The 22,743-nt window shown below is 41.7% G+C and overlaps 2 protein-coding genes across 7 annotated transcripts in view; both read right to left on the minus strand.

The window, feature by feature from the left end:
* Positions 1-1,105: 1,105 nt before the first annotated feature.
* Positions 1,106-17,876, minus strand: kank2 (KN motif and ankyrin repeat domains 2). 3 transcript variants are annotated; one of them, XM_031312629.2, is made up of 13 exons: positions 17,768-17,876; positions 11,368-11,452; positions 8,094-8,176; positions 6,432-7,796; positions 6,001-6,210; positions 5,787-5,895; positions 5,024-5,632; positions 4,820-4,907; positions 4,064-4,283; positions 3,729-3,871; positions 3,310-3,510; positions 3,103-3,201; positions 1,106-2,635 (listed from the first exon to the last, which is right to left on the minus strand). In XM_031312629.2, exons 3-13 carry the CDS (start codon positions 8,128-8,130, stop codon positions 2,579-2,581), a joined length of 3,138 nt encoding a protein of 1,045 aa, XP_031168489.1. In that variant the 5' UTR covers positions 8,131-8,176; positions 11,368-11,452; positions 17,768-17,876; the 3' UTR covers positions 1,106-2,578. The 3 variants fall into 3 exon arrangements, with proteins under 3 accessions (XP_031168489.1, XP_031168490.1, XP_031168491.1); XM_031312630.2 differs by lacking the exon at positions 17,768-17,876 and adding an exon at positions 12,273-12,291; XM_031312631.2 differs by lacking the exon at positions 11,368-11,452 and having other exon boundaries at positions 17,768-17,859.
* A 2,701-nt stretch (positions 17,877-20,577) lies between these two features.
* LOC116059603 (dedicator of cytokinesis protein 7-like) overlaps positions 20,578-22,743 on the minus strand; it is a 31,741-nt gene continuing 29,575 nt past the window's right edge. For all 4 annotated transcript variants that reach the window (XM_031312790.2, XM_031312789.2, XM_031312791.2 and 1 more), the window contains one exon: positions 20,578-21,976. In XM_031312790.2, the coding sequence (XP_031168650.1) occupies positions 21,934-21,976 (43 nt within the window). In that variant the 3' untranslated portion in view covers positions 20,578-21,933. The remainder of the gene's footprint in view (positions 21,977-22,743) is intronic.

Below are 22,743 nucleotides of genomic sequence, written 5' to 3' on the forward strand. Positions count from 1 at the left end.
ACATCACAGGGAAATTCATCTCACATGTATAATGCTGAAGATGCTTAAGACCTATATTGATGAAATAGAGATGAAGTATACATATAACATAAAACAGGTCACTACTGTTAGGACTGTTTTGATGGTTTTGATCCTTATTATGATACTGGTGGGCCTTTAAATGAGTAAACAGGGTTTAGTGTTGTTGTACATCAGGGATGTTATGTAGGCCGAGGGAAAACTAAACCAGCTGTTAATGTTGGAAGTTAAAACACCCTCTAGTGGAGATTTCCTCTCTCTCACACACACACACACACACACACACACACACACACACACACACACACACACACCTAATTATTTACCAGTTACTTCAAGTCTGTAAAAAACGAAACAAATATAAAACTAGAATTATCACCTTGCGTTTGTATGCCTCCACAAACCAGACAAGTTACAGTTTACATCCATGTCTGTCCAGACTCATATATTATATGTAGTAAAGACTTATTTATATAATTTAATAAAAGGTACTAAGTGTATTGTTTTGGCAAACATGGATGCTTCACACACATCTTCAACCCTGCAGCACAGAAGATCTATACAATCACCATAGCTTCAAGGTGGGGACCCAAGATTAGGGTCACCATTTCAGTATCCGACCAAATGTCTCCCCTTCTGTTCTTGAGTAGCGCGTTGAATAATGGCCAGAAAAACATTTTTTGCAGAACATTATGATGTCACAGTGAAGTTGAGCTTTGGGATATAAAATGTCATGACTTCCGCTATTAGACATTTCTGTTAAATGTTGTCATAATTAGCTTAGAAATCCTTGAGTTATGGCCCAAAACGTGTTTTGTGAAGTCACAGTGACCTTGACCTTTGACCTTTCAAAAGTGGATGTTTGTGCCAAATATGAAGATATTTCCTCAAGTTGTTCTGAGAGATTGCATTCACAAGAATGGGACGGACGCAGGGACGGACAACCCGAAAACATAATGCCTACGGCTAAGGGCATAACAAACATATGCAAGAAAAAGAACAATGTCCCCCCCCCCTAAGAGACCCATTGTTATCATGAGCTCAAAATGCAAACAAAGTAATAATGCAAAAGTATAAATGCAATAGAAACAGTGTGGTCCACATTTATTAATTCAATGGTTTTCCAAAATGCACAAATTAGAAGAGGAGAAAGACAATCTAGAATTTTACATAAACCTTCATAAAACATAAACTAAAGGGCTTTGCGATTACATAAAGTAGGTGTGAGCTTAAAAAATCTAAATGTATAAAAAGATAATTAAATAAAAAAAAGTGTTTAGTTTATAAAATTTCAATTGCTTAAAAGAGAATATGAAAATCGTGAAAAAGTCTTTAAAAAGTAATAGAAATTTTGACATCAATAACCTATGAACTTTTGTTCAAAGAATTTGATTTTAGGCATAATAACTACCAGTTTATATTGACATATATTATTTTGATATTCACATCTTACACGGCACATCCTTTAAAGACCCCAATCAGTCACTTTCTGGTTCCCTGACAAATCTTATGACCACAGCGGAGGTGGCTACACCAGTGCTTTCAGTCATTTCTCAACCAACTCTTGTTAGAATTTATAAACACAGAATATTATAAACACAGATACACTCTAATCTTTCCTTACTACCATCCAAAATACCTTCACGTATAAAAATACAAAGACCATAGTACCGTAGCCTTCAGAGAATAATGTTGACCTCTTTCCTTCTTCACACTGATGCTAACCCTCTGCTAATACTATCACCACACATACAGTGTCACAGAGCTGATAGGAGAGATACATCTTTGGGTAAATTTTGGGAAATGTGGTCGACACATAAAATAATATTTTTCCCTCTGGTTAAAAAGGTGTAATAAGGTAACCATTGCTCGTGAAATAATTGTAATCCTTGGAGGTCCTGAATTTAGTGAAAATTTAAAAAAATCAATATCAAAAATACTCTAGAGTAAATAAACCTTGTGTATAAATATTGATATACTGTTGAAGTGGTGTTTTCTGTATTACATTTTTGTAGCACCAATGAGCTACTTGATGCAAGGACACTTATCGATGAGAGGGGTGGCTTTTGTTATTCCAAATGACAGTGATGGTCACACACACAATGATGCTACTGTGTAAGAGCTATTGTACGCATTACAATGAAAACACATCGCTCTATAAAGCAACTAATATGAGATTCACATGGAATAAAACAACAAGTGTATAATAATGAACTGTAAAATGAATCAAATTAACAGTTTTGACTTATAAGTGCCACTAAAAACAGTGCTGACAACTGGATCACTGCAAGACTGGACTTTTCAGATTGTACCACACACACAAAGAAATCCATGTTTTAACCACCACTGTGATTAAAAAAAGACCACAGTGTACAAAGAGCAATGGATAACAACGGTGCAAGCTATCATGTAATTATCTGCACACTATAAAGTACTTAAATTATGGAGGGTGAAAACAAACGCACACACAAATTAATTGTTTCTGGTAAGTACACAGATGAAAAAAAAAAAAAATCACATTGTTATATGAGTAGGTACTGTGGAGTGGCTGAAGCAGGCTTTATTTAGTTTCACCGGCAGGAGGAGAGGAACCCAAGAGAGGAGACTTCGGTGAAACCTAGACAAGTTTAAAAAACAAGGTATTATTGTTAAAAACTTTGATGTCATTCATGACGAGTGTTGATGGGGTTAGGGTTATATAAGGTGTGATTTGGAGGTGCAGCTACTTATTTACTTTGCTGGGACCAAGTATACTGCAAAGTTTTTATTGCATGTGAACTGTAGGAAAAAACAAGCCAAAGTTCTGTACACTTAACGACTAAAGCTGTAGGAATAACTACTGCTAATGTGTAAAAATGTAGTTCAAATATGTTTACGCTTGCATGATACAGCTTAACATCAAATTTGTGATGATTAGTGTTTTCCAGGAGATTTGTCTGTGCCAATGTTCTTTTTTCCTCAATACCGCAATCTGCTTCATCTACCTCTTCTTCAGTTAGTGTGTTGGTGCAAAATGGTTGCTCTACAAATAAGGCCCTAATGACTAACAGTAGGTGTGTGTTAGAAGTGTATCAAAGTACTCACAGGGGAAGGAGGCTTTGCAAAGTTGAGGTGAGCATACAAAAGCACAGCAATGTCGTTCTGGCTGGCCTCCAGGGCTATGGACAGAGCAGTGCTGCCATCCTGTAAGAAACAAGAGGATGATGGAGAGATGATGGATTTTGGGCAGGATTTATCATAAGAACAACTGAGAGACAGAGAAAGGAAGACGGAAAGGAACTATAGGCTTACATTGTCAGTGAGAGTGGCATCACAGCCCGGCACAGACAGTAGCTGACGCACAATGTCCACGTGACCGTGTTCGCAGGCACACATGAGCGCTGTGGAGCCGTCGTCATCACGGATGTTGACCTGTGCCCCGCAGGACAGCAGCGCCCGCACCATGTCCCCTCGACCGTGGCTGACCGCTAGCATTAGCGCCGTCTGACCAGCCTACAAACACGCATTTAAAACCTTTAAAGTCATCTTCAACCTAAACTAAATTGCTTTCATTTAGACAGCATCATGCATCTGGTGACTAAAACTCTGCAGTATAATCAGACACATTAGTGAGCAGAGTTCTGAAAAGCACATGTAAATGCTCTGTAAGTCACATGGGTTTTGTTGTGTGTGGGGGTGCAGTAAAACCAAATAAACAGTAGAGGGCGCACCTGGCTGGCCTTGGCGTTGACGTCCCCTGTGCGCAGGAGCTGCAGGACGGTTTGCAGGTCATTGTCAGAGTGGAAGGCGGCCAGAGCTGTCAGCATGATGGCCGTGTAGCCCGCTTTGTTCTGCTTGTCAGCATTACACAGGCCTGTCAGGTATGTAGGGCAATCAGTGTGACAGGTGATACAACAGCAGTACAAACAATGACAGGCATGTATGACGTGTTGGAGACAGGAATGTTTTAAGATTTGTGGCACTTAAATCTGATTACCTTATGTAATCTTGTCTCTCCCTTCACTCTTTCTCATGCACACACACATATACACACACTGACACTCACCGGTGTCCAGCAGCAGTTTCACCACGGGGAAGTTGGAATGGGAGACGGTGTAGTGAAGCGCTGTATTCCCGTTGCCATCTGCCATGTTGATCACAAACTCCAGCAGCTGAGGGGAGACTGAGGCGAAGGTGTTCATATAGGCCTTGACAACAGTTGTGTCTGCTGCTTTGTGACAGGACACGCGCAGCCACTCCTGCAGCACAGTGGTGTAGGCTGCCCTCTGAGACAGGACAGAATGAGGATGATTAAAGACACATACACACTTGACAGACTTAGAGAAATGCAAGAGCACAGCTCACATGCAGACTGACCATTATAAGCATATCAAAATCAAAAATGAGGAAAGGGTTTGTTGGAAACCAATCCTCTGGAGAAACACACAGTTGTTTGCTCTGTGTGCAGCTAACCCTTTCTCATTTTTTTTGTATTACAAAGCTTAAACTCTGTTTTCTAGACTAATTTAAACATTTAGACTTTATAACTTATATTAAAAGAACCCTATAACAACTAGTTTAAAAAGCACATAGTAAAAATGCCTTTTGTAAGAGTCAGGGCAGAGTTCATGATGTTCTATAAATGTTTAGTGTGCACTTAAGATAAATAAATTTTTGAGGAGCTGTGTTTCCCCTTGATCGTGCTTCTGCTTGTTGTTGTCAGTGTGATAGCTTTTAAAAAAGGACACTCCTGGATTTCCTGGAAAGCAGTATCAATACTGAGTGGATTATCCTGGTTAAAAAAGTGAATTAAAACACCTACTGCTCCTTGTTGGCTGAAAGCATTGGGTTCCCCCAGGGCTTTCTGCAGGGCATGAAGAGCTGACATCAGGCTGTCACTCAGGTCCAGTCTGAGACAGACGAGGAGACAACATCAGTCATTGATACTCATACACAGGCTTAATAGTACCATTATTACTATATCTATTACTATTACTGTCTGTCCGTCAACCATGTGTATATTTACCTGACTTGCTTGGTCGGTGCTGTAGCAGTGTCATTTGCAAGGCTTTCCCCTGCCAGGTTTGGCTCCGATTGGCTGGAGAGGACGGTTGTTTCTGACTGGACGGTGTATTTCTGCTTAGTAATCTCAGTGGTTTCAGTGACACACAGCGATGAAGTACAGGTAACTGAGGATGTTATGGAGCTTTGTTCAGGAGTGGATTCAGTGCTTGATATTGTGGAGGTGATCTCCTGGGTGACTCTGAGTTTTTCTGATGACTGATTGACAGTCTCTTTAGAGGCAGCATCGTTTGATGGGCATGGAGGAGTTAAAATGGAGTCGAAGGCAGCGTCCGTCGCTGGTGACCCGGGGGCTTTGACTGGCAGTCTAGTGTCTACAGTTGCAGACTGGTTGGGACTCTGCTGTGAGTCTGGAATGACGGCTGGAAGTTTGACGGCAGTCTGTTGAGGTACACTGTTGCTTTCTGGAGGTTGGGAAGCCTTGCTGTGGGTTATTTGCTGGAGCTGGACTGCTGACTCTGGTAGTTTTTCTTTGGCTTCATGATATTCGCTGGAATCACTCCCTTCATCTGAGCTTTCGCTGCTGCTATCGTCTGATGATGTGGACTCGTAGCTGCAACACAAAAGCAAGTTTCACTTTCAAACAACTTCATGTCTTTGCAAGTCATGCCTGTTTTATCAAGGTACATAAGCAATATTTCTACTTTATAACTGACAGTATACCTTTGGCTGGGTATACTGATCCAGCCAAAATGACTGTCACTTACCCTCCATTGACTCCAATGAACTGTAGATTCTTCTTCGTAGAGGGAGATCCTGGTTCACCTTCTGCTTTCCGCTTCATGATGGACCTCAGAGAAGACTGGGGAGATGAGGCTGGAAAAAATACCAGTGATCATACATAACGTAGAAACTTTATGTTGTTAGAACATGTTAGAGTGATGGTCAAGGGGTGTTTTGAACAGAGTTCAGTCCAGTTACCTGTCTTAGGGCCTTCTTGTGACTGAACCGTCTCTGTGGATGTATACAGGTGTGTCTCTTCTTCTTTTGAATGCAACAAACCAATCTGATTACCAGGCGTGCTTACAGCAATGGCAGGATTAGCTACAGGTACCGAAGTGGACAACTCGCTCTTTAGGACATCACGCACCTGCTTCGAGCTGACTGCAATCGGAAACTCAACTGGAACATCTGTGAGACAGAAAGAAGACTTCAATTTTTCAGCCATAATTAATCAAATATCTTATGGAGGAATACAATAAGATAAAAGTAAACTACTTGATCCAACATTTTTCATAAGACCTTGTAAACGCAAGCTCATATACCCTGAGTAGTCAATTTACTTGTACAGTCTGATGCAATCCAATGGCAAAATAGATCCTGGTTTGTAATTAAATTTGAGTGTCAGAGACCTTCAGCTTGTCCTCTGTGGCCCTCCACGACTCCACCAGCTGGTTGAAGGTAGGGGGAGCTGCAGGGCTCTGCTCGGAGCAGTGTGCCCACCTCCACGACAGTAGGCTGCTCCAGTGTGTACACCTGGATTCCCACAGTTCTCTGTTCCCTCTGTTGGGGCAGTTGTGTGAAACTGACCAGAGTGTGCAAGCTGCAGCCTTGTGGCTCCTGCCAGCCCACGCTGGTAGCCATGACTGGATGCTCTGCCTGAGGGGCCTTCTGGACTGCTGCAACCTGCTGCTGGCATTCCTGCAGCTCCTGCACGGTCCTCTTTAGCTGGACCTCAAGTTGACCCACTTGATTCTTAAGAGCCTCTGTCTCTGGCAGCAGCCCCAGATCCTCCTCCCGAACGCCGACTCCAACCTCACGACCGCCCCTCAACTTCTCTGGTCCCACTCCAATGGTGCGCACTTCCCGCTTTGCATCTGGTCGTGCTCCACCCACAATCACTGTGTCCTCAATCTCACACCCTGAGTCTTGAAGCTTGGAGCCCTCGGGTGTGGTGGGAGACAGTGGCCCTGCAGACGTTTTGCTGCTCTTAGCTCCAGTGCTCACATCTTCTTCAGGGATGTCGATGTAGAGCTCTCCTCTGGAACGACCTCGGTTGAAACTCAGACTATGACCCAGGAACTTCTGGCTCTTCAGCTGGACGCTGAGTTGCCGTTTCTCCTCCTGCAGGACAGAGATTTTGACCTGCAGCACAGGGATGGTCTTCACCTGCTCCTCAAGCTCCCTTATCTTCCTGAGGGCTGCAGCCATCTGCTCCCTGACGTGCTGCAGGTGTGCTGGTGTTGGGGTCACTGGGGTGGACAGGCCAGAACTCAATGGGGTAAAGGATCCGCCCCCACCATGGGCTCGGTTAAAGCTGTGTGCACTGCTGAGAGAGGTGTTAGAGCCTGCGATGCTGCTGTGCATGCTGCCCAGGTTGGAGAATCTCCGCCCCTCTTTCTCCTCCTCCAGCTTCCTGCGTGCATCCAACAGGGTCTTCTCCACCCGGGCAGAGCTGAAGCTGGGCCTCTGCGACGTGTGGTAGCCTGGGGCACAGTAGGAGAAGGAGGAGTGTCGGCTGTCCATGCTGGTGTTGGAGCAAAGAGACTCTGTGGAGGTCCACCAGGAGCCGGTGTAGCCATAGCCACGGGGCAGGGAGCCATAGCGTGGCCGGCGTTGGATAGGTACCTTCTTGATAGTGTTTCCCTTCTCTATGTCGTTAACATATTTGAGAAAGTCTAGGTCCAAACGGTAGCCATAGGGGGTCTCCACTGAGTAGGGTGCCGCCTCCTGTTCTTTGCCATGCAGGGAAGGGGGAGCAGGTGGGTTGAGTTTCCCTGAGGGGGAAGGAAATCAAATCTTTAAACAAACGGAAATCTGCGTCTAATCTTGGGCTCAGACTTTAGAAAATAGCATTAACTTTGGGCTACTGTGTATTCATATTTACTCTGAAACAATCAGCAGATTAGGTAGAAAATGTAATGGCACAGTTACTATAACCTGACCTTATACGTGTCTAGATAGTTGTTAAATTATTTGCAATTTGTTTGACAGTTTAAATCCAAACAAAAATAATGAATTATCTCCAAATAACTTTATTGAGTATTATTTAGTAAAACTAAATGAAACTGCACCTGGGAAGCCGGGGTCCATATGCAGCACCTGAGCCATAATGAGCCTGGGGCTGCTATTCAAACAGTCACCCAACAACTCTCACCTGTGGGGAGACAGACACGTGATGAATTTATAAATGAGCATACCAAATATCTTTAATGAGAACAAGAGTTGCTTTTCTTGCAGAAATAACAAGACAGGGGTTAAAGCAATAATATATGATTGTGTATGCCCAACAGAAACCTGACAAGATCAGTGTTTATATGAGCATCTTATAAATAGGCCTTTCTCACAGCAAACATTTTGACTTATCATAGTAGTAAAAGCACAGGTGTTACTCACGATGGCTCTGTTATGTTAGTGTTCCAGTGAGAGTGACAGTGAGTGAACATGCACGATACAAGGACCCTGAAATCAAAGCAGCCATCCTTTGTTTCATCATTTACACCAGTGCTTTTCCTAATGTGACAAGTCAAAATGTCTTCTGTGAAAAAGGCATATGGACTACATAGATGCAAGTACTCAACTACATATAGTTTGCATGCCAGCAAGAAACGATTGCTCTTTTTGACCACATAGTTGTTTTTTGTGTGATTGTCATAAATAGTTTTACTGTTTCTTTCACTACCTCACCATACTACCCTCCTGCCTCCCTGTCTAATTTTATCTGTTCATTTTTGGGAGCATAGTGGGTCACAGTCGATTGTGTGTTTGTTTCTGTTCTTAGCGTTCAGAGAAGAGGAGTTACAGAGGAAAGTTTCCTGGCAGCTAATACCAGGACAGAGGTTTGAGACTGCCAGTTACAACCTTATTAGGAATCATCTGTGCACACTAACTTCGCCTCTCAATTTAGGGTTTACAGACTCTCTCCTCTTTCTCTCCCTCACTTTCTCCACAATTTCACCCTCCTATGTCTTCTCTTATGTCTTCTTTTTATGTTTTTTTCTTTTTCTGCTGCTTTCTCCCCCTCTCAACATCAGCTGACAATCAGGAGGTTTCAGCTGGTCACTGTCTCTCTCATTCCCTCCACATTCACTTGCTCAGTAGCATAGTGAATTGCTGAGAATTTCAATAAATTTTTCACACAGGGGTAATGCATTTTGACTCTTTATAAACAAAAGATTGTGCTTTTTCCTCCCACAGTGAACACCACAGTGCCAGCAACGACATAGAGCCCACAACGCCAATGCCTCTGCGTTTGTGTCTGCTTGGAAAAGATTAACTTTCTAGGTCATCACTTTGTGGGAACTGAGGATGTAATGTTTAAGCCATCCACAGCATACCCATTTGAAAATTGTTATATTACTTTTGACTTTAGGGAGCTAAGATCAGAAGTTTGGACTGCAACCTCCACTTTGGTTTTAGGGCATACTCAGTTCACTTCACTTTAAGGCTGTGTTTCTGTTTCTTCAGCAACTGAGTTATGCTTTCTCTCTCGCCTGCTATCTTGTGACCCTAGTCAGTGCTTGCTCCTTTGTGAAAAGTAGGGCACTTGGAAACACTGACTAAATTCACTTGGTATTTTGGAAGTCCTGTAGTCAGTTTAATGTCCTGGTGTGATTCCCCTTATCTGTGCCCCTTCATCACCCTCTCATACCAAGATTGCCACACACTATGAGGCATGGAAATACTGTATGCATTCACATACAGGCCCATTTTAAGTAAAAGTACTCCTCACTTCATTGTGATAGGAAAATATTACTACACTGTTAACTTTATAGGGCAGCGTCACTAAGCCAACTATATTTTAGCTTACAGTTAAGGAATTTATCAGATGTCCTGGATGTCAATTTGAAGACTTACTTTACATTAGCACTGCTACGATCCGAAAAAAACAAACAAACAAGAAAACACAAGTTGTTATGGTAAAAAATAAGAATTAAAAGGCATCTGAGGCGGGGCAGTCTGAGTGTCCGTTTATCTCCAGTATGGAATGAAAGCAGTAGATTGATTATGTGCTGCATGTTGTACAGTGTGATCTGGGTATGCCTACATGTGTGAGAAAGTGAGAACAGGACAGAGAGAAGAGGAGTGGTTGGGAGTAAGCGAGCATGTCTCTGTGTGTGTGAGAGTGTGTGAGAGAGCATGTGTACAGGAGGGTGGAGGACAGCACAGACAGGGGACAGTTGATGAGATATAATTAGAATCTGCAGTTTAGCAACCAAACGTCCCAGCCCAGCAGACGAGACGGCTGACACTGTCCATTGCATTCCACTTTGAATGCAGTTTTCTACTCCTTCAAACCAAATCTGCACACACAAACTCACATTATTCTCTGCTTCAAAATGTCACTCTCCTTATTGCTTCTCCAGGTGCCATTCGTCCCATATCACACCCTTAAAGCGCCCACACTAACAGGCCTCCACATCTGCTTCTCCAACAGTGGCTCATTTGGTGTTTCAGATCTGTAAGCATGTGGACATACTCCCCCTGAGTGTGTATATGTGTGTGGCTGGGGTGGAGTGGTTGACCTTCCTCCCTCTCTCTCAGCTCTCAGAGAGTTCCTTTGAGATGACATCTGAACAGAAACCAGTGTTTCCAGTGTTGTTTCTGAACCTTCCCCAGCGTCACACTACCATTCTTTAGATGACTTTCCCTTGCCAGCTTCATCCAGGACAAATGCCTTGCCCACATTACACCCCCCTACCTCCCCATACAGGTGCATACCATACTAACGCAAGTTAACATTGCCTGGTCTACTCCCTCCATTCCCTGCTATTAAGATTAAGACAACCCTCAGGGGGTAAGATGCAGGTCACCCAGCACAAATTACATGTCTGTGGTATGTCCTGTAGGATGTCACAAGAATAATTGCATTATACTGTAGCATCTTTGACCCCTTGCAGAAACCATTGCAAAATGTACACGCAATGCAGCTTCAGGTTAATTCATAATTCAGGTAATTTACAACCAAACTCTTGTATCTGGAGGATTTAAAACTGGATTTGATTTACAGTATGTGTATATATTCTTGTGCCTTTGGTGTATCAGAGGATTGAGACCACCCTGAAAAGTGATTTAAGATGCCAGGCTTCATTTCGAGGTCATCTCTCTCAGGTTTATCAAACTCATTGCTTCCATTCATTGAGTAACCTCATTATTATTGCCATTACAAAGGATTAGACCTTAGTATTGCTAAATCAGAAATACCACTCTTCCCACCACCCAGAGAAGATCTTTATGGATTTTTCCACTGCCTTACTGACTCTCTCAGCCTTTGGTGATTACTATTCTGCTCAAGCTTGGGAATGGTTTGTGAATTAGGAAAAGAGGGATTTATTTTCCGCTTCATACCAGCTGCTTGTGCTGCAAGGATGGGATCTCTCCTCCCCAGGCTCCTTGCTCTCCCTTCCTTTTCTTGCACTCTTACAGTCAGCACCTGTGGGAAACAAGAATAAAGGAAACTTGGGCTGAAAACTCCATTTAAAGGTGTGTAGCTGTTGACAGAGATAAAAAATAGACAGGTTACAAAAGAGTAGCCCCCGCAAGACTATAAACACAGATTGCAAAGCCATTAAAAAAATCCAAAACATTCCAGTGGTTTTGACTGACATGCCGGATGTGAACAATATACTCCAATGACATGCCAATCACTCTCTGACCTCCTTGTAGTGCAGCCTGGATGAAGCCTGATTCATGCATAGCTGCTCCCCTCCTCTTCCAGCTTTCTAGAAATACTCCCCCCACCCCATTCCTCTCTCCAAGTCAAGGCACTCTAATCAATTCAAGGTTGGGAGCCTCCCTGCCATGTGATTGGGCAATGTTTTCTGTTTTCTTGCCTCTGTGACTCACACCCCCCCCCCAAATCCATATGCAGACACGCCGTCAAGTTTTTGTGGGAACAGCCATCATCTGCACAGATCACCTTAAAGCCAGACTGATTTCATGGGCCTTATAATGCGTTCCCTTCATGGACAACACAGACTTGAAGCTTGCACTGTAACCTCTGCGTGCATGTCCACCAGATAAGCTGCATGACTGCGTCTGCTGATTCTCATACATTCTGCTCTGGCTGCTCAGAGTTAGGCTGCTGTGTAAGTGTGGTCGACATTTTGTCGGGGGGGGTCTTGCAGCCTAAAAACATTAATGGGTGACCTTTGCATAATATCATAACAAGACTTGCTGTTGTTCAATTCATTGTTTCATATTGTTGTCATGCCAATACCACAGAGGGTGGAGGGGTAGGGGGAGAAACAGACCTTTTAGACTGGAACGACAGCCAAATCACAAAGAGCCATTCATTCAGCCCCTAGTTCCACAGCTGGTTCTAATATAAAGCAAGGAGGGGCATCTCAGAGAGAGAGAGAGAGAGAGAGAGACAGAGAGAAATGATGTGTGCATGAGTATGTGGTAAAGAAATTTGCTTCAAAACAAACAAACAGTTGATGAAGTGCTGTAATGGACCCACACACTGACATAAACTGGAAATACAAGGACTTAGTGATTGATATCTAGATCTAAAAGTGCCTTAGGTTCCAAAAATGGCCAGCTATCTGTGATGCTAATTATGTAAGATAATACAATATTATGAATGCATCCCTACACGATTTTAGCAACGTATATCAATGCCATAAACTGATCTCAAAGGAGAGGATTAAAGACTGTGAACTATGTGGTTGGCAAATACTTGTGTAAGACAAATACCAAACGTTACAGGAGACAACTTGAACTCCCATCGACTCCCACACAGCACAAATGAAAACACACAGATCTCCTAACACTGTCTGAGGCCTGAAGACTCCCACAGATCAACAAACACAGCTGTAGCTTTTAAGTTGATTTATTCAGGTAAAGGCACCGATGATATGAATGCCAAGTGATTTAGATGTGAAACCTGATGGTATGATTATACATTTCTGATGTATTACACCCCTAATAAGTAGCAACATTTTGACAACAGATGCACCTTTTTTCGAATGTCAATTTAGCATAAAAAGGCAGTGCATGTGCCACTTTTCTCATACCAAGCTAATTGATGTGGCAAAACAGAGACGATGTGGCAATAGTCTGAAGTCTGATGAAGAAAGGGTTACAGGAAAAGGGAGCTCCATCTTTCTATTCCCAAAGGATCCAGAAACAACCCAGTCACTTCCTCCCAGCCCAGGAGAAAGAGTAACAAGGGGAGAGCGCAAACCAGAAAGAAAAAGGGGTAAGAAAGAGAGAAAGCAGAGGAGAGCAGTACAGTATGGGAGGGAGGGTGGGAGAGAAAGAGTGGGAATGTGAGGAAAGAAAGGCAAAACTGCAGGAGGAGGGGGGAAGAAAAAAAGAAATGCTGCTAAGAGTTTTAGATGGAAACTTCTCGAATAAGAAGACCATGGCTGTTCTCAGAGTTGGACTCTCACCAATATGAATCACTGCTGCTGACACCAGAATGTATTCTGCTGCTGTAAACGCAGGAAGAACATCAGAAAGATCACACAGGCTGCAGGCTCCTCACAATGAGAATATACAGTTTCAAAGGACCTTCCCTCATAATCTTAAATGGCTCCGCCTAAAAGATTACCATCATTTGTGCATTCCACTCCTAAAAATAGAGCGACAATAGAGAATCCCTATGAGAAGCTGCACTTTGTCTAACTAAATAAAGCTGATTGTTGTTCAGAGGTTTTCTTCTCAGAGTAACAGGCCGCAAAAACCTTAATATAGATATGGAGAAGAGTTTTAAATGTTAGGCTACATAAAGATCACAACAGGACACATGGTTGTTGATCTATCTACCGAGACTTCTTTGTCCTCCTCCTCACTCTGCAGCACAGATGGCTTCATTCAGCCAAATGGTCCTGCATGAATAATAAATCAGAAGAAATTACAACAAATCTCTCCCCTGAACAGCTAAATAATGCTAAATGTAGAAGCAACAACAGCCATTTGTCACTAACCATAATGTAGCTGAACGGTGTACGTCACTGCTCGACAGACAGGGCCTTCACCATGTGTAATGAGGCCAGATGATCTCATATCAACATGGCAATACAGTGTGTTCTTATGCTGCTGGTGGACATGTGGTTTTTGACTAATTTGGACTTTAAATTCAGGACAGTGAAATCATAAACCAGAGTGACGTCCCCTCCAGGATTCTCTGCCCTTTAGCAAAAAGCCCTGTTTTTTACATTAAGCAGTGGTGGTATGGAGGAGCAGACGGCACTGGGCTGAGCAGTCTGGCTAGAGTACGGCCAAGGGGAGGGGCCGGCCAGCTCCCATTACTCCTGGAACAGGAGCAGAGTAAACACCCGCCAGTCTCCTATTGGTCATTGTGCTGTCCTCCAACAGGAAACTGAGCAAGGGTGGGGCTGAGCTGCAAGGAGCGGCACCGGAAAAAAACACAGAAAAAGGGCATTTGGGAGAAAATTCCGGTGCAGTTGTGTGTGGAGGTGGGGATTAAAAATGATGCCGAGCAGAGAGGCCAGAGCACTGTTTTAAGGAAACTGTGGGGTCTGGAGGGGAGGAAGACGAAGTCCAGATGGCAGTAAGACGGGTGGTGGAGAGCCGGTCAGAGCAGTGTTGGGGTTAAAAGCTCAGGTCAGCGTTTGTTGTGGTACTGAGCATACATAACACAGCAGAGCAGAGGAAGTAACCTCACTGCAGCAGCGATGTAGTAAAGTGATTCCCTCTCAGGAATCTAATCAATTACTTCCTGATTCAACGAGAGCTGCTGATCAAAAGACTGCAGACATAAAGAAAATAAAACGGGCCAGGAAAATATCCACAACATTGACTATTCCAACACGTGTGCGTGCTTTACTGGACAGAAAAGTCTATCTTGCTTTTCTGAGTGTATTAATGTATTAAATAAGATCAAGTGAGATTATTTGGGCAGATAATCACTGTCCTTACTGCCTCAAAAGCCAGATTAGACCATATGTTCACTGAACATACTCCTATACTGGTTGCCCTAATCAATATAGTTAAGTAGGATCATTAATAGGATTGGGCATCGAGAACTTTCCTACTTGGAATCGTTTCAAAAATTACGATTCCAATAGAATTGTTTCTTTATTGGAATCGTTTAGAGGATTTGGTTTCAAATCCGATCATCGCTTCCCAATTTAATATGCGCAAGTTTTGGTTTCCGTAGCAGCCAGGCGCTTGTTGTGTTGCAGCCTTGGAGCACAGTAAGCAGCGCTCTAGTGTGGCTTTATTTTACATTGAAAAAGCCCTGTAAAACTGCAAACCACCATTGAATCAAATTAAAACTTTCCTCTTATTTGTGAAAATAGGCATGTGACCCGTTTCAACTCCACCCCTCAAAGAATCGAAATCGAGAATCAATAAGAACCGGAATCGAAGAATCGGAATTGCAATCAGAATTGTTAAAATCCAAAAGATTCCCAACCCTAATCATTAACCCTCTCTGTCTTCACCAAATCAGGCTGATGCTACTTCTGCAATTTACTGGGCCGAAAGTTTATCCCTACTTTATAAACTAACCAACCTCTAATACAACTAAGAACTTGGGGTTTTATCATAACAAATGATCTTGCAAAAAAGTTTAGGGTGCTTTGGAGGGTGGAAAACATGAACAAGACACCCATTTCTTTCTGGGTATCTGATCTAAATGGGGTAATGGTGCAAATTGTATAAAAAGAAAAGAAAAACACAACCTGACTGCATGTATATTCACTGAAAAGGCCTGTTAACAACATTGTAGATCCTTGTATCTCTAACTTTCAGTGATGAAAATGATCATTAATGCTGTGTATTGTTTTGACAGAACAGTTAATTCATCATGATGTAAAACTGTCCAGAATTGCTTGTCAGTGGTAGACCCTAGACAGTGACAGGCAATCTCATACAGGTTCAGGGTGTAATTTCATTAGCCTCACTAAACCATTTAAATGCCCGGCGTGTGGCCCAGTGTGCAAATGGGGTTTATAACCCTGCATTCCTTAACAGCACCCCTGGGTCCAAAAGCTGTAATGAGACAATCACATTCCAGTTTGGTTTAAAAAAAAAAAATAATACTGCTGAAGGAAACTCCAGCTGAGTGTGGGGGACTCCCAGGGGTCTCCGTTAGGATTCCAGGGGGTCCCCAGACAAACGAGGAAGAGTCAGGTTTCACTGTTACTACACTAACACTCACAAGATCTCAAAACAATAAGGCAATATTCACTTGCCTGGTTATTAGGTACACCTGACTAAAACTAATACAAGATTCCTGCAGTAAACTAAATATTGGAGCCACAGACAACGGCCTATGTAACAGAATTAATGACAGCACAGAGCCCGCCTGAGTGCCATGCAGCTGCTACAATCTTTGGCTATCTGCTGGTAGGTGATTTAATACAGCTAGCAGCCCATTACACGACAGCAGGACAGTGGTGTATTGTATGATGCAGTGTAACAGGCTGATGACTACCCCCACATCCTGCCAACTTCTGCATGTCCTTTATCATAACAACATCTGATGTGTTTACTGATGAATCAGGACAGTCTACCACACATATTATGAGACATCCTGTCAGATAAAGTTAATTATTAAACCAACATTCCTCCATATTAACATTAAGACAAGGGGGAAACATTCATATTTGCCTATTAAGACCTAACGTATTAGTTTATTAAAGGAAATCAATGAGGGTCATCAGTTTAGAGCAAGTGCAAATTATTACAAATGCGGTTAAATAGTGTTAAGTTCCCCCTCTCCCTGCCCAGCTGACATATACAACCCCATCAGTCCTCATCCGTCTTCTGAGGTATAAACTCCTCAGTGACCACTCACCGGCTACAGGCGGCGAGACGAGCACATTTGAGGGCAAGAAGCGGCAGCGAAAAACTGACGAACATCTGGAAGTAATGAGAGCTTGCAGAATGCACGGACCCACCCTCTCCCCTGAGTCTTTAGTCTTTACTGAGCTTTCCCTTTTTAATGAAATTAGAAAACGAACATGTGTGAGGCATTTGGAAAAATGTCATAATCAAGGACAAACAGAAACAAACAGCCAAATGGGTTGCTCTTTCAGACATGACGTTGGGGGAAATATATGGCTTTGCAACGTGCAGTAGGCTACTGTCTGTGAGCTCGCTGCAACACTTAAACTCCTGCTTTAATTCATGAAGACAAAAGTAGAGGTAGGTCGCGTGGCAACCCTCTCTCTATGAGCCCGCTACGAAAACATCACTGTAGGCTACATGGTGAATTTAACAGATAGCATTCTGTATAGAAAATGCAAAGCTTTTGTAGAGACATTTCACCTATTTTATAACATTCAAACCCAATGAAAGGGTCGCTGTAAACACACATTTCAGTTTGACAGACTCACTTTTAGTACATATAATAGGAATATCATTATTATTATGATATTATAGAGATTTTTCGTTAAAGGCGCTTCTCGCCGCCGTGCAGTTAGCCTCCAATGATGCTCTGAACAAAAAGGCACGCACCGGAGGAGGATCAACCGTGAGACTCAGTTTAACATTCCTCTAAAGGTAAATGCTCATGTGAAATTATGAAACCTAATTAGTCCGAACAGCAGGTAGTAATGTGAGTATAACTGAAGCTGGGGTGGTTTTGGAGGATAAAAGGACCCGTTACTTCGGAGAGAAGACCGGGGGAATGGGCAGGACCGACGCTTCACAAAGAAGTCACACTCACAAGAAGACACCCTCGTCTGGAGCGCTTTAAAATAACAGTTTGACAAAGAGAGACTATTGCAGTTATCAAACAGAGAAATTGTAGCTTATAGGCTGTTCTTACCTGCCCTCTAGAAATCCTTTCAGCCGCCTCGGCCCAGGAGCGCTCACTGACAGAGAGACAAAAACACTGCAGCCAAGATGCTGCTCGCCCCCTCCCGCTCTTCTTAAAGGGCCAGCGGCCACGAGGCCAAGCAGCGAGCTCACACCTACGGCTCACACTGTACCTCCATCATCTACACTACAGGGGTCTCCAATCATCGCAGAGGGCTTCATCTAGCGCCAAGGATCCACGCTTCTTCGTGGACCTACAAGAAAGAGCCGTTAAGTAAATCCAAACACCTCCACCTTAAGTGAAAGTAGTTTTACTTCAAGTTACAATTACTCCATTACAAGACCTGCATTCAAAATCGTACTTAATTAAAAGTACAGACGTATTAGCAGCAAAATTTAGGCTACTCATTATGCAAAATGACCACTGTCATTAAGCTGTAGCTGGATTATTAGTAGGTTATGCAGCATTTTATGTTGTAGATGGTTAAAGTAAAGCTAATTTTAACTACTTACTGTTGAGTAGTTTAATATAGCAGTGCATGATATTTTGATGATATAGTTTGGATGTAAAATTCACAGTATTTGCCTCTGAACTGTAGTGGAGTAGAAATATAAAGTATAGCATAAACTAAATGATCTAGTATGCAACAAGTAGCCTAATAAATGTACTTAGCCCTCTAAGCTCTTAGTATATCAAGGGCTTACCATAGGAAGTCCAAGGGCCTCCAAGGTTCTGCATGGACATCAAAGAACCTCAGTGGAAGAACCTGCCAGATCCCCTTAACACTTTTGGATGTACCTGCAAGTACAACGAGCTTCCCAGAAAGTACAATAACTTTGAAGAACTTTCAACATTCCTCGAGTACCAGTCAGGAACTCCAAGAACATTTGATGACCTGCACAAACCTCTAAGTAGTAGTAAAAAGAGAGGGGGAGGGAGAGACAGACACACACAAAAATCCAATATCATGTAAATGTTTGTCATATGCAGGAAATATGATGAAAGGCTGAACACTCACAACATATTTCACAAGTCTATAACTAGAAACAAAGACTTTGAGATTCACAGTTTTTATTTACTTCCCCACAACTAAACTACAGTGCTGAGAATTGAGCGATCTTGTCAACTGGAAAACTTCCAGTCCTCAGCTCTGATTGACTGAGCAATCGCAAGTCTTTATAAAGTACCTGAATATAAACGCATGGCCCTTCGTTCTGGTAAATTACACAAACATTGCAGGCTATAATGTGGATCATCATACCGCCACAGGAAATGAAGACTAATGGTATGTGTTGGGAGTCTCCTCACTCCACAACCCGATATCAGCATGGAAAAGAAAGGACAGGAAGACATCTGGATCAAATACATCTTTGCCTTCTTTATAACCATGCGAAACAAACTTTAGTGAATAATGCAGGCCTGTGTGGACGTAGAAAGCAATGTGATTTGGCAGAGGGCCCTGAGTGCTATTGTCTACCAAAAGCCACAGTAGGTGAACTTATAAGTGAATCACAAATCACTTTCAGTTATTCTATCAGATACTGCAGGTAATTCATCACAGAAATTGGTTTCTTGTCATTAGTTACAAAGCCAGAAAACCAAAATGAAAAAAACAGAAGGGAGTTTACCGCACTGAGGTAGTCTGGTACCAGGAATGGAAAAATTAAAATATTCAAAAAAAACATGAATACTGCAAGTTTTTAACTGAGAAAATAACTCTTTAACATAAGAATATGATTTGAGGCAAATAGCATGAAATAACTTCCCCAAAAAGATACACAGGTTGGTAAATGTGTACGAGATCGGGTAAGACAAGGGAAACAGGATAGTATTTGTTATATTTACCTGCATGTTTTTTATTCTTTTATTAACTTTTTTCTTTCTTTTTGGGTGATACTATCTGTATGGTTAGTCTGACTGTCATATCCTTGTTGTGCGTTTGTTTGTTTTTGCTTTGTTCCCTGTGTCCGTTTAAAATATCCAATAAATAACTGACCACAAAGAAACAAATTTACAAAAATAACACTTTTTAAAACTATCATAATAGTAGAATAATAAACAGGCCTACTATTACAATTAGGGATGTAACAATTACCGGTGTAACGGTAAACCGTGATAAAAATGTTGACGATAACAATTACCGTTTTAATACAGAAAACCGTGATAATTAAATTTAAAAGTGTTAAAGTGTTCATGTGTACAGTTTTACATTTTAATTTTGATTATGAAGAAAACAAGTAATTAGTGGTGTTTCTTTGATTTGTTTACATATTGTTCTTTATGTCTTAGCTTGAATGTTTGGATTTGTATAATTTAAACCTGCACTACTGGAAATGTTCCTGACAAATAAGCGGTTTACATGCTGAAGCCTTGTTCCTTTGATGTTAAAAGTTGCACTTTTGATAAGGTTTTGCCTATATTTTTGTAATATAATAAACACTGTTACACTTTTTGAAACTATTACTACTACTACTATTTCAGCTTGTGTAGGCCTATCAGTGCTTTCTGAACATATTGACCACACTTTTAAAAATACCGCGATAATACCGAAAACCGTGATAATTTTGGTCACTATAACCGTGAGGTTAAATTTTCATACCGTTACATCCCTAATTACAATGTGATACCAATAGTATAAAGTCACGATTGAGGAGCACAGACTGAAACTTTAAAGGGAATATATTACATATTTTCAGTTATTGTCACTACAAAACAGTTTGATAAATGTATTGTAGTGAGTGAAATTAGCATTAGATTACTTCAATACAGTGTCTATTCTTCAGCTCTGTAGCCACACACAAATGAATGCTGACCAGAGGTGTCAGAAGAAAAATTTAATAGAAGGCAGTAAAAAAAGACAGTGTAAATAAATAAAACATTGTTCATCTAACTGGTAAAAAAAAAGTCTCCAGCATCGTAAAATAACAAAAGCATGGATATTTTAGTAGTTACATTGTTAATGTGCTGCAGTTTGTTTACAATAGTGCAATATAATAGAAACAGTAGTTGGAAATAGCTACAATGAATATAAATCTGCTACAACCAGGGTGTTGGACACACCTCCTCATGCCACACATATGCAAAATGTTTCAGTAATTCAGTTATCAGACTGTACTGCAGGGTGATAGTGCATGTCACAGTTTGAACATATTTGTGTGGGTGAAGGAGAAGGCCTGGCCAATGGCAGTGTTACTGTGATAAACATCTGATGTGACTGCAGTGCATTACAAGAGAATTTCACAGTTTAAAAAACACATTTAAACATCCCATCCTGGCTTTTCCCCCACTACAGTAATCATTTTCCTTCTAAAACTGCTACTACAGTTCATTCCTGCTGGAGACGGACTAGGCCTGAGGGCTGAGGCCTGAGCTTTGTCAGAATGATCCCACCTCCGCTCTTTAATGAATTCTTATAATGAGAGATCGGCAGATAAATGTGACAACTTGAGGAAGAAGGAATGTCAGTTATTTGGTCTGTTGATAACAAAATACTCCCTGTGACTATTTAATAACTAAGTCTGGCAGTGAGTACTACCAGGCATAGTTTAGAAACAATATCTTACAAATTAAATAAGGCCACTACACAAAACAGACACACTACAGCCTCTTCAAAAGCAAACACAAGAAGCAAAAGGGAAAACAGAACTCCCAAACGATTTGGATACAAAATGTGTTTGGCAGCTCTAGTCCTGTAAAAACTTAAGTTAAAACCAGATCAAGCTCAGGGAGATTACTGTGAGGACACTACTTTTGAAAGCTTAGTTTAAAACACTGACATGTCAGAGCCTTGCTCCAAATGTCGATGTTTACAGTGCAGATATCTTTCCAGTATAAACAGCCAAGGTTTTCTCCTACAGAGGTGTGAGAGTGGTGGTGATGGGGGAGATGGTTCAGCAGGACAAGAGGTGACAAGTGTGTGTGTGTGTGTGTGTGTGTGTGTGTGTGTGTGTGTGTGTGTGTCTGTGTCTGTAGTGGCAGTGGTGGGGGGGATTATGGCGTGTCTGGGTGGCCAGGGGGTGGGTGGGTAAAATAACGAGCTAGACGAGGAAGAGGACAGTGCGTGTGTGCTTGTGACAGTTGGTTAGCAATACAGTGGGGGGAGGGGAACAAAGGGGATGAGATGTGGCTAATTTCTAAAGCTTGTTTTTCTGTGTTGTTATCCAGTTTGCTGCGCCTCAACAGTCGACTCTGCGAAGACTGGACCTACTGTAGGAGTTCCTGTGAGAAAAAAGCAAGATGATACAGAATGTTTTACTTTTAAGTGTTTTGGTTTATTTTGCTGAAAAGTGTATCTGAAAATATGCTAAATCAATTGAGGTGTTATTAGCGTAATATTGAATTCTGTGACACTTGAATTATTTGTTATTAGTTCATTTTAGAGATAAAATCTGACCCTGGGAGTTAAGGAGTGAAACCCGTGAATAATGTCTTTTTGTAGCACCCCACTATAAGCCTGCATGACTCTGAATGAGTATCTGCCTTCAAAGAGTTAAGAATGAGGTAAAACCACCATATTTATTTTATTCAGTGTTGGTTGTCTGTTCACAGAGTAATATCACTAAGTAACAATTTGTCTCAATATAATGTTTTAACATCTATTTACATTTAGTTTAATACGTCTGGAAGAAACATCTAAAATAAACATTTGTCCTCAGTATTAAAGCATCCATCGGGCAGGTGCTTTGACTGTAGCTCTGTTTTTGATTATGAAGCAGCAGTCCTTGGACCGTCACATGCAAACACAGAGCTGATGCCAAAAGCAGATGAAAATAAAAAACATATGGTGATAGTTTCCATAGTCAAACAGGCTACAACTCTTGAAGAACTGTACTAATTTTCCATTATAGATTCATGTAAGATTTTTGAGGAATGTCAGCATTTAAGTCCTTGAAAATAAATAAATAAATATTTATAGTCTATGACCTTGAGAATGATAAAGTTTGGTTTTAAGTTTCTCTTGTGTTGATCTGATGGAGTTGAAGAAG

This window comes from Sander lucioperca, chromosome 21, assembly GCF_008315115.2.
Source record: "Sander lucioperca isolate FBNREF2018 chromosome 21, SLUC_FBN_1.2, whole genome shotgun sequence".
Lineage (NCBI taxonomy): Eukaryota > Metazoa > Chordata > Actinopteri > Perciformes > Percidae > Sander > Sander lucioperca.

Coding starts and splice junctions, on each gene's coding strand:
- kank2 (XM_031312629.2), bottom strand. CDS start 8,130: ATGGCTCAGGTGCTGCATATGGACCCCGGCTTCCCAG. Junction 6,211..6,431: donor CCACAGAGGACAAGCTGAAG/GTCTCTGACACT, acceptor TCTGTCTCACAG/ATGTTCCAGTTGAGTTTCCG. Junction 4,284..4,819: donor CTTTCAGCCAACAAGGAGCA/GTAGGTGTTTTA, acceptor GTCCTGTCTCAG/AGGGCAGCCTACACCACTGT.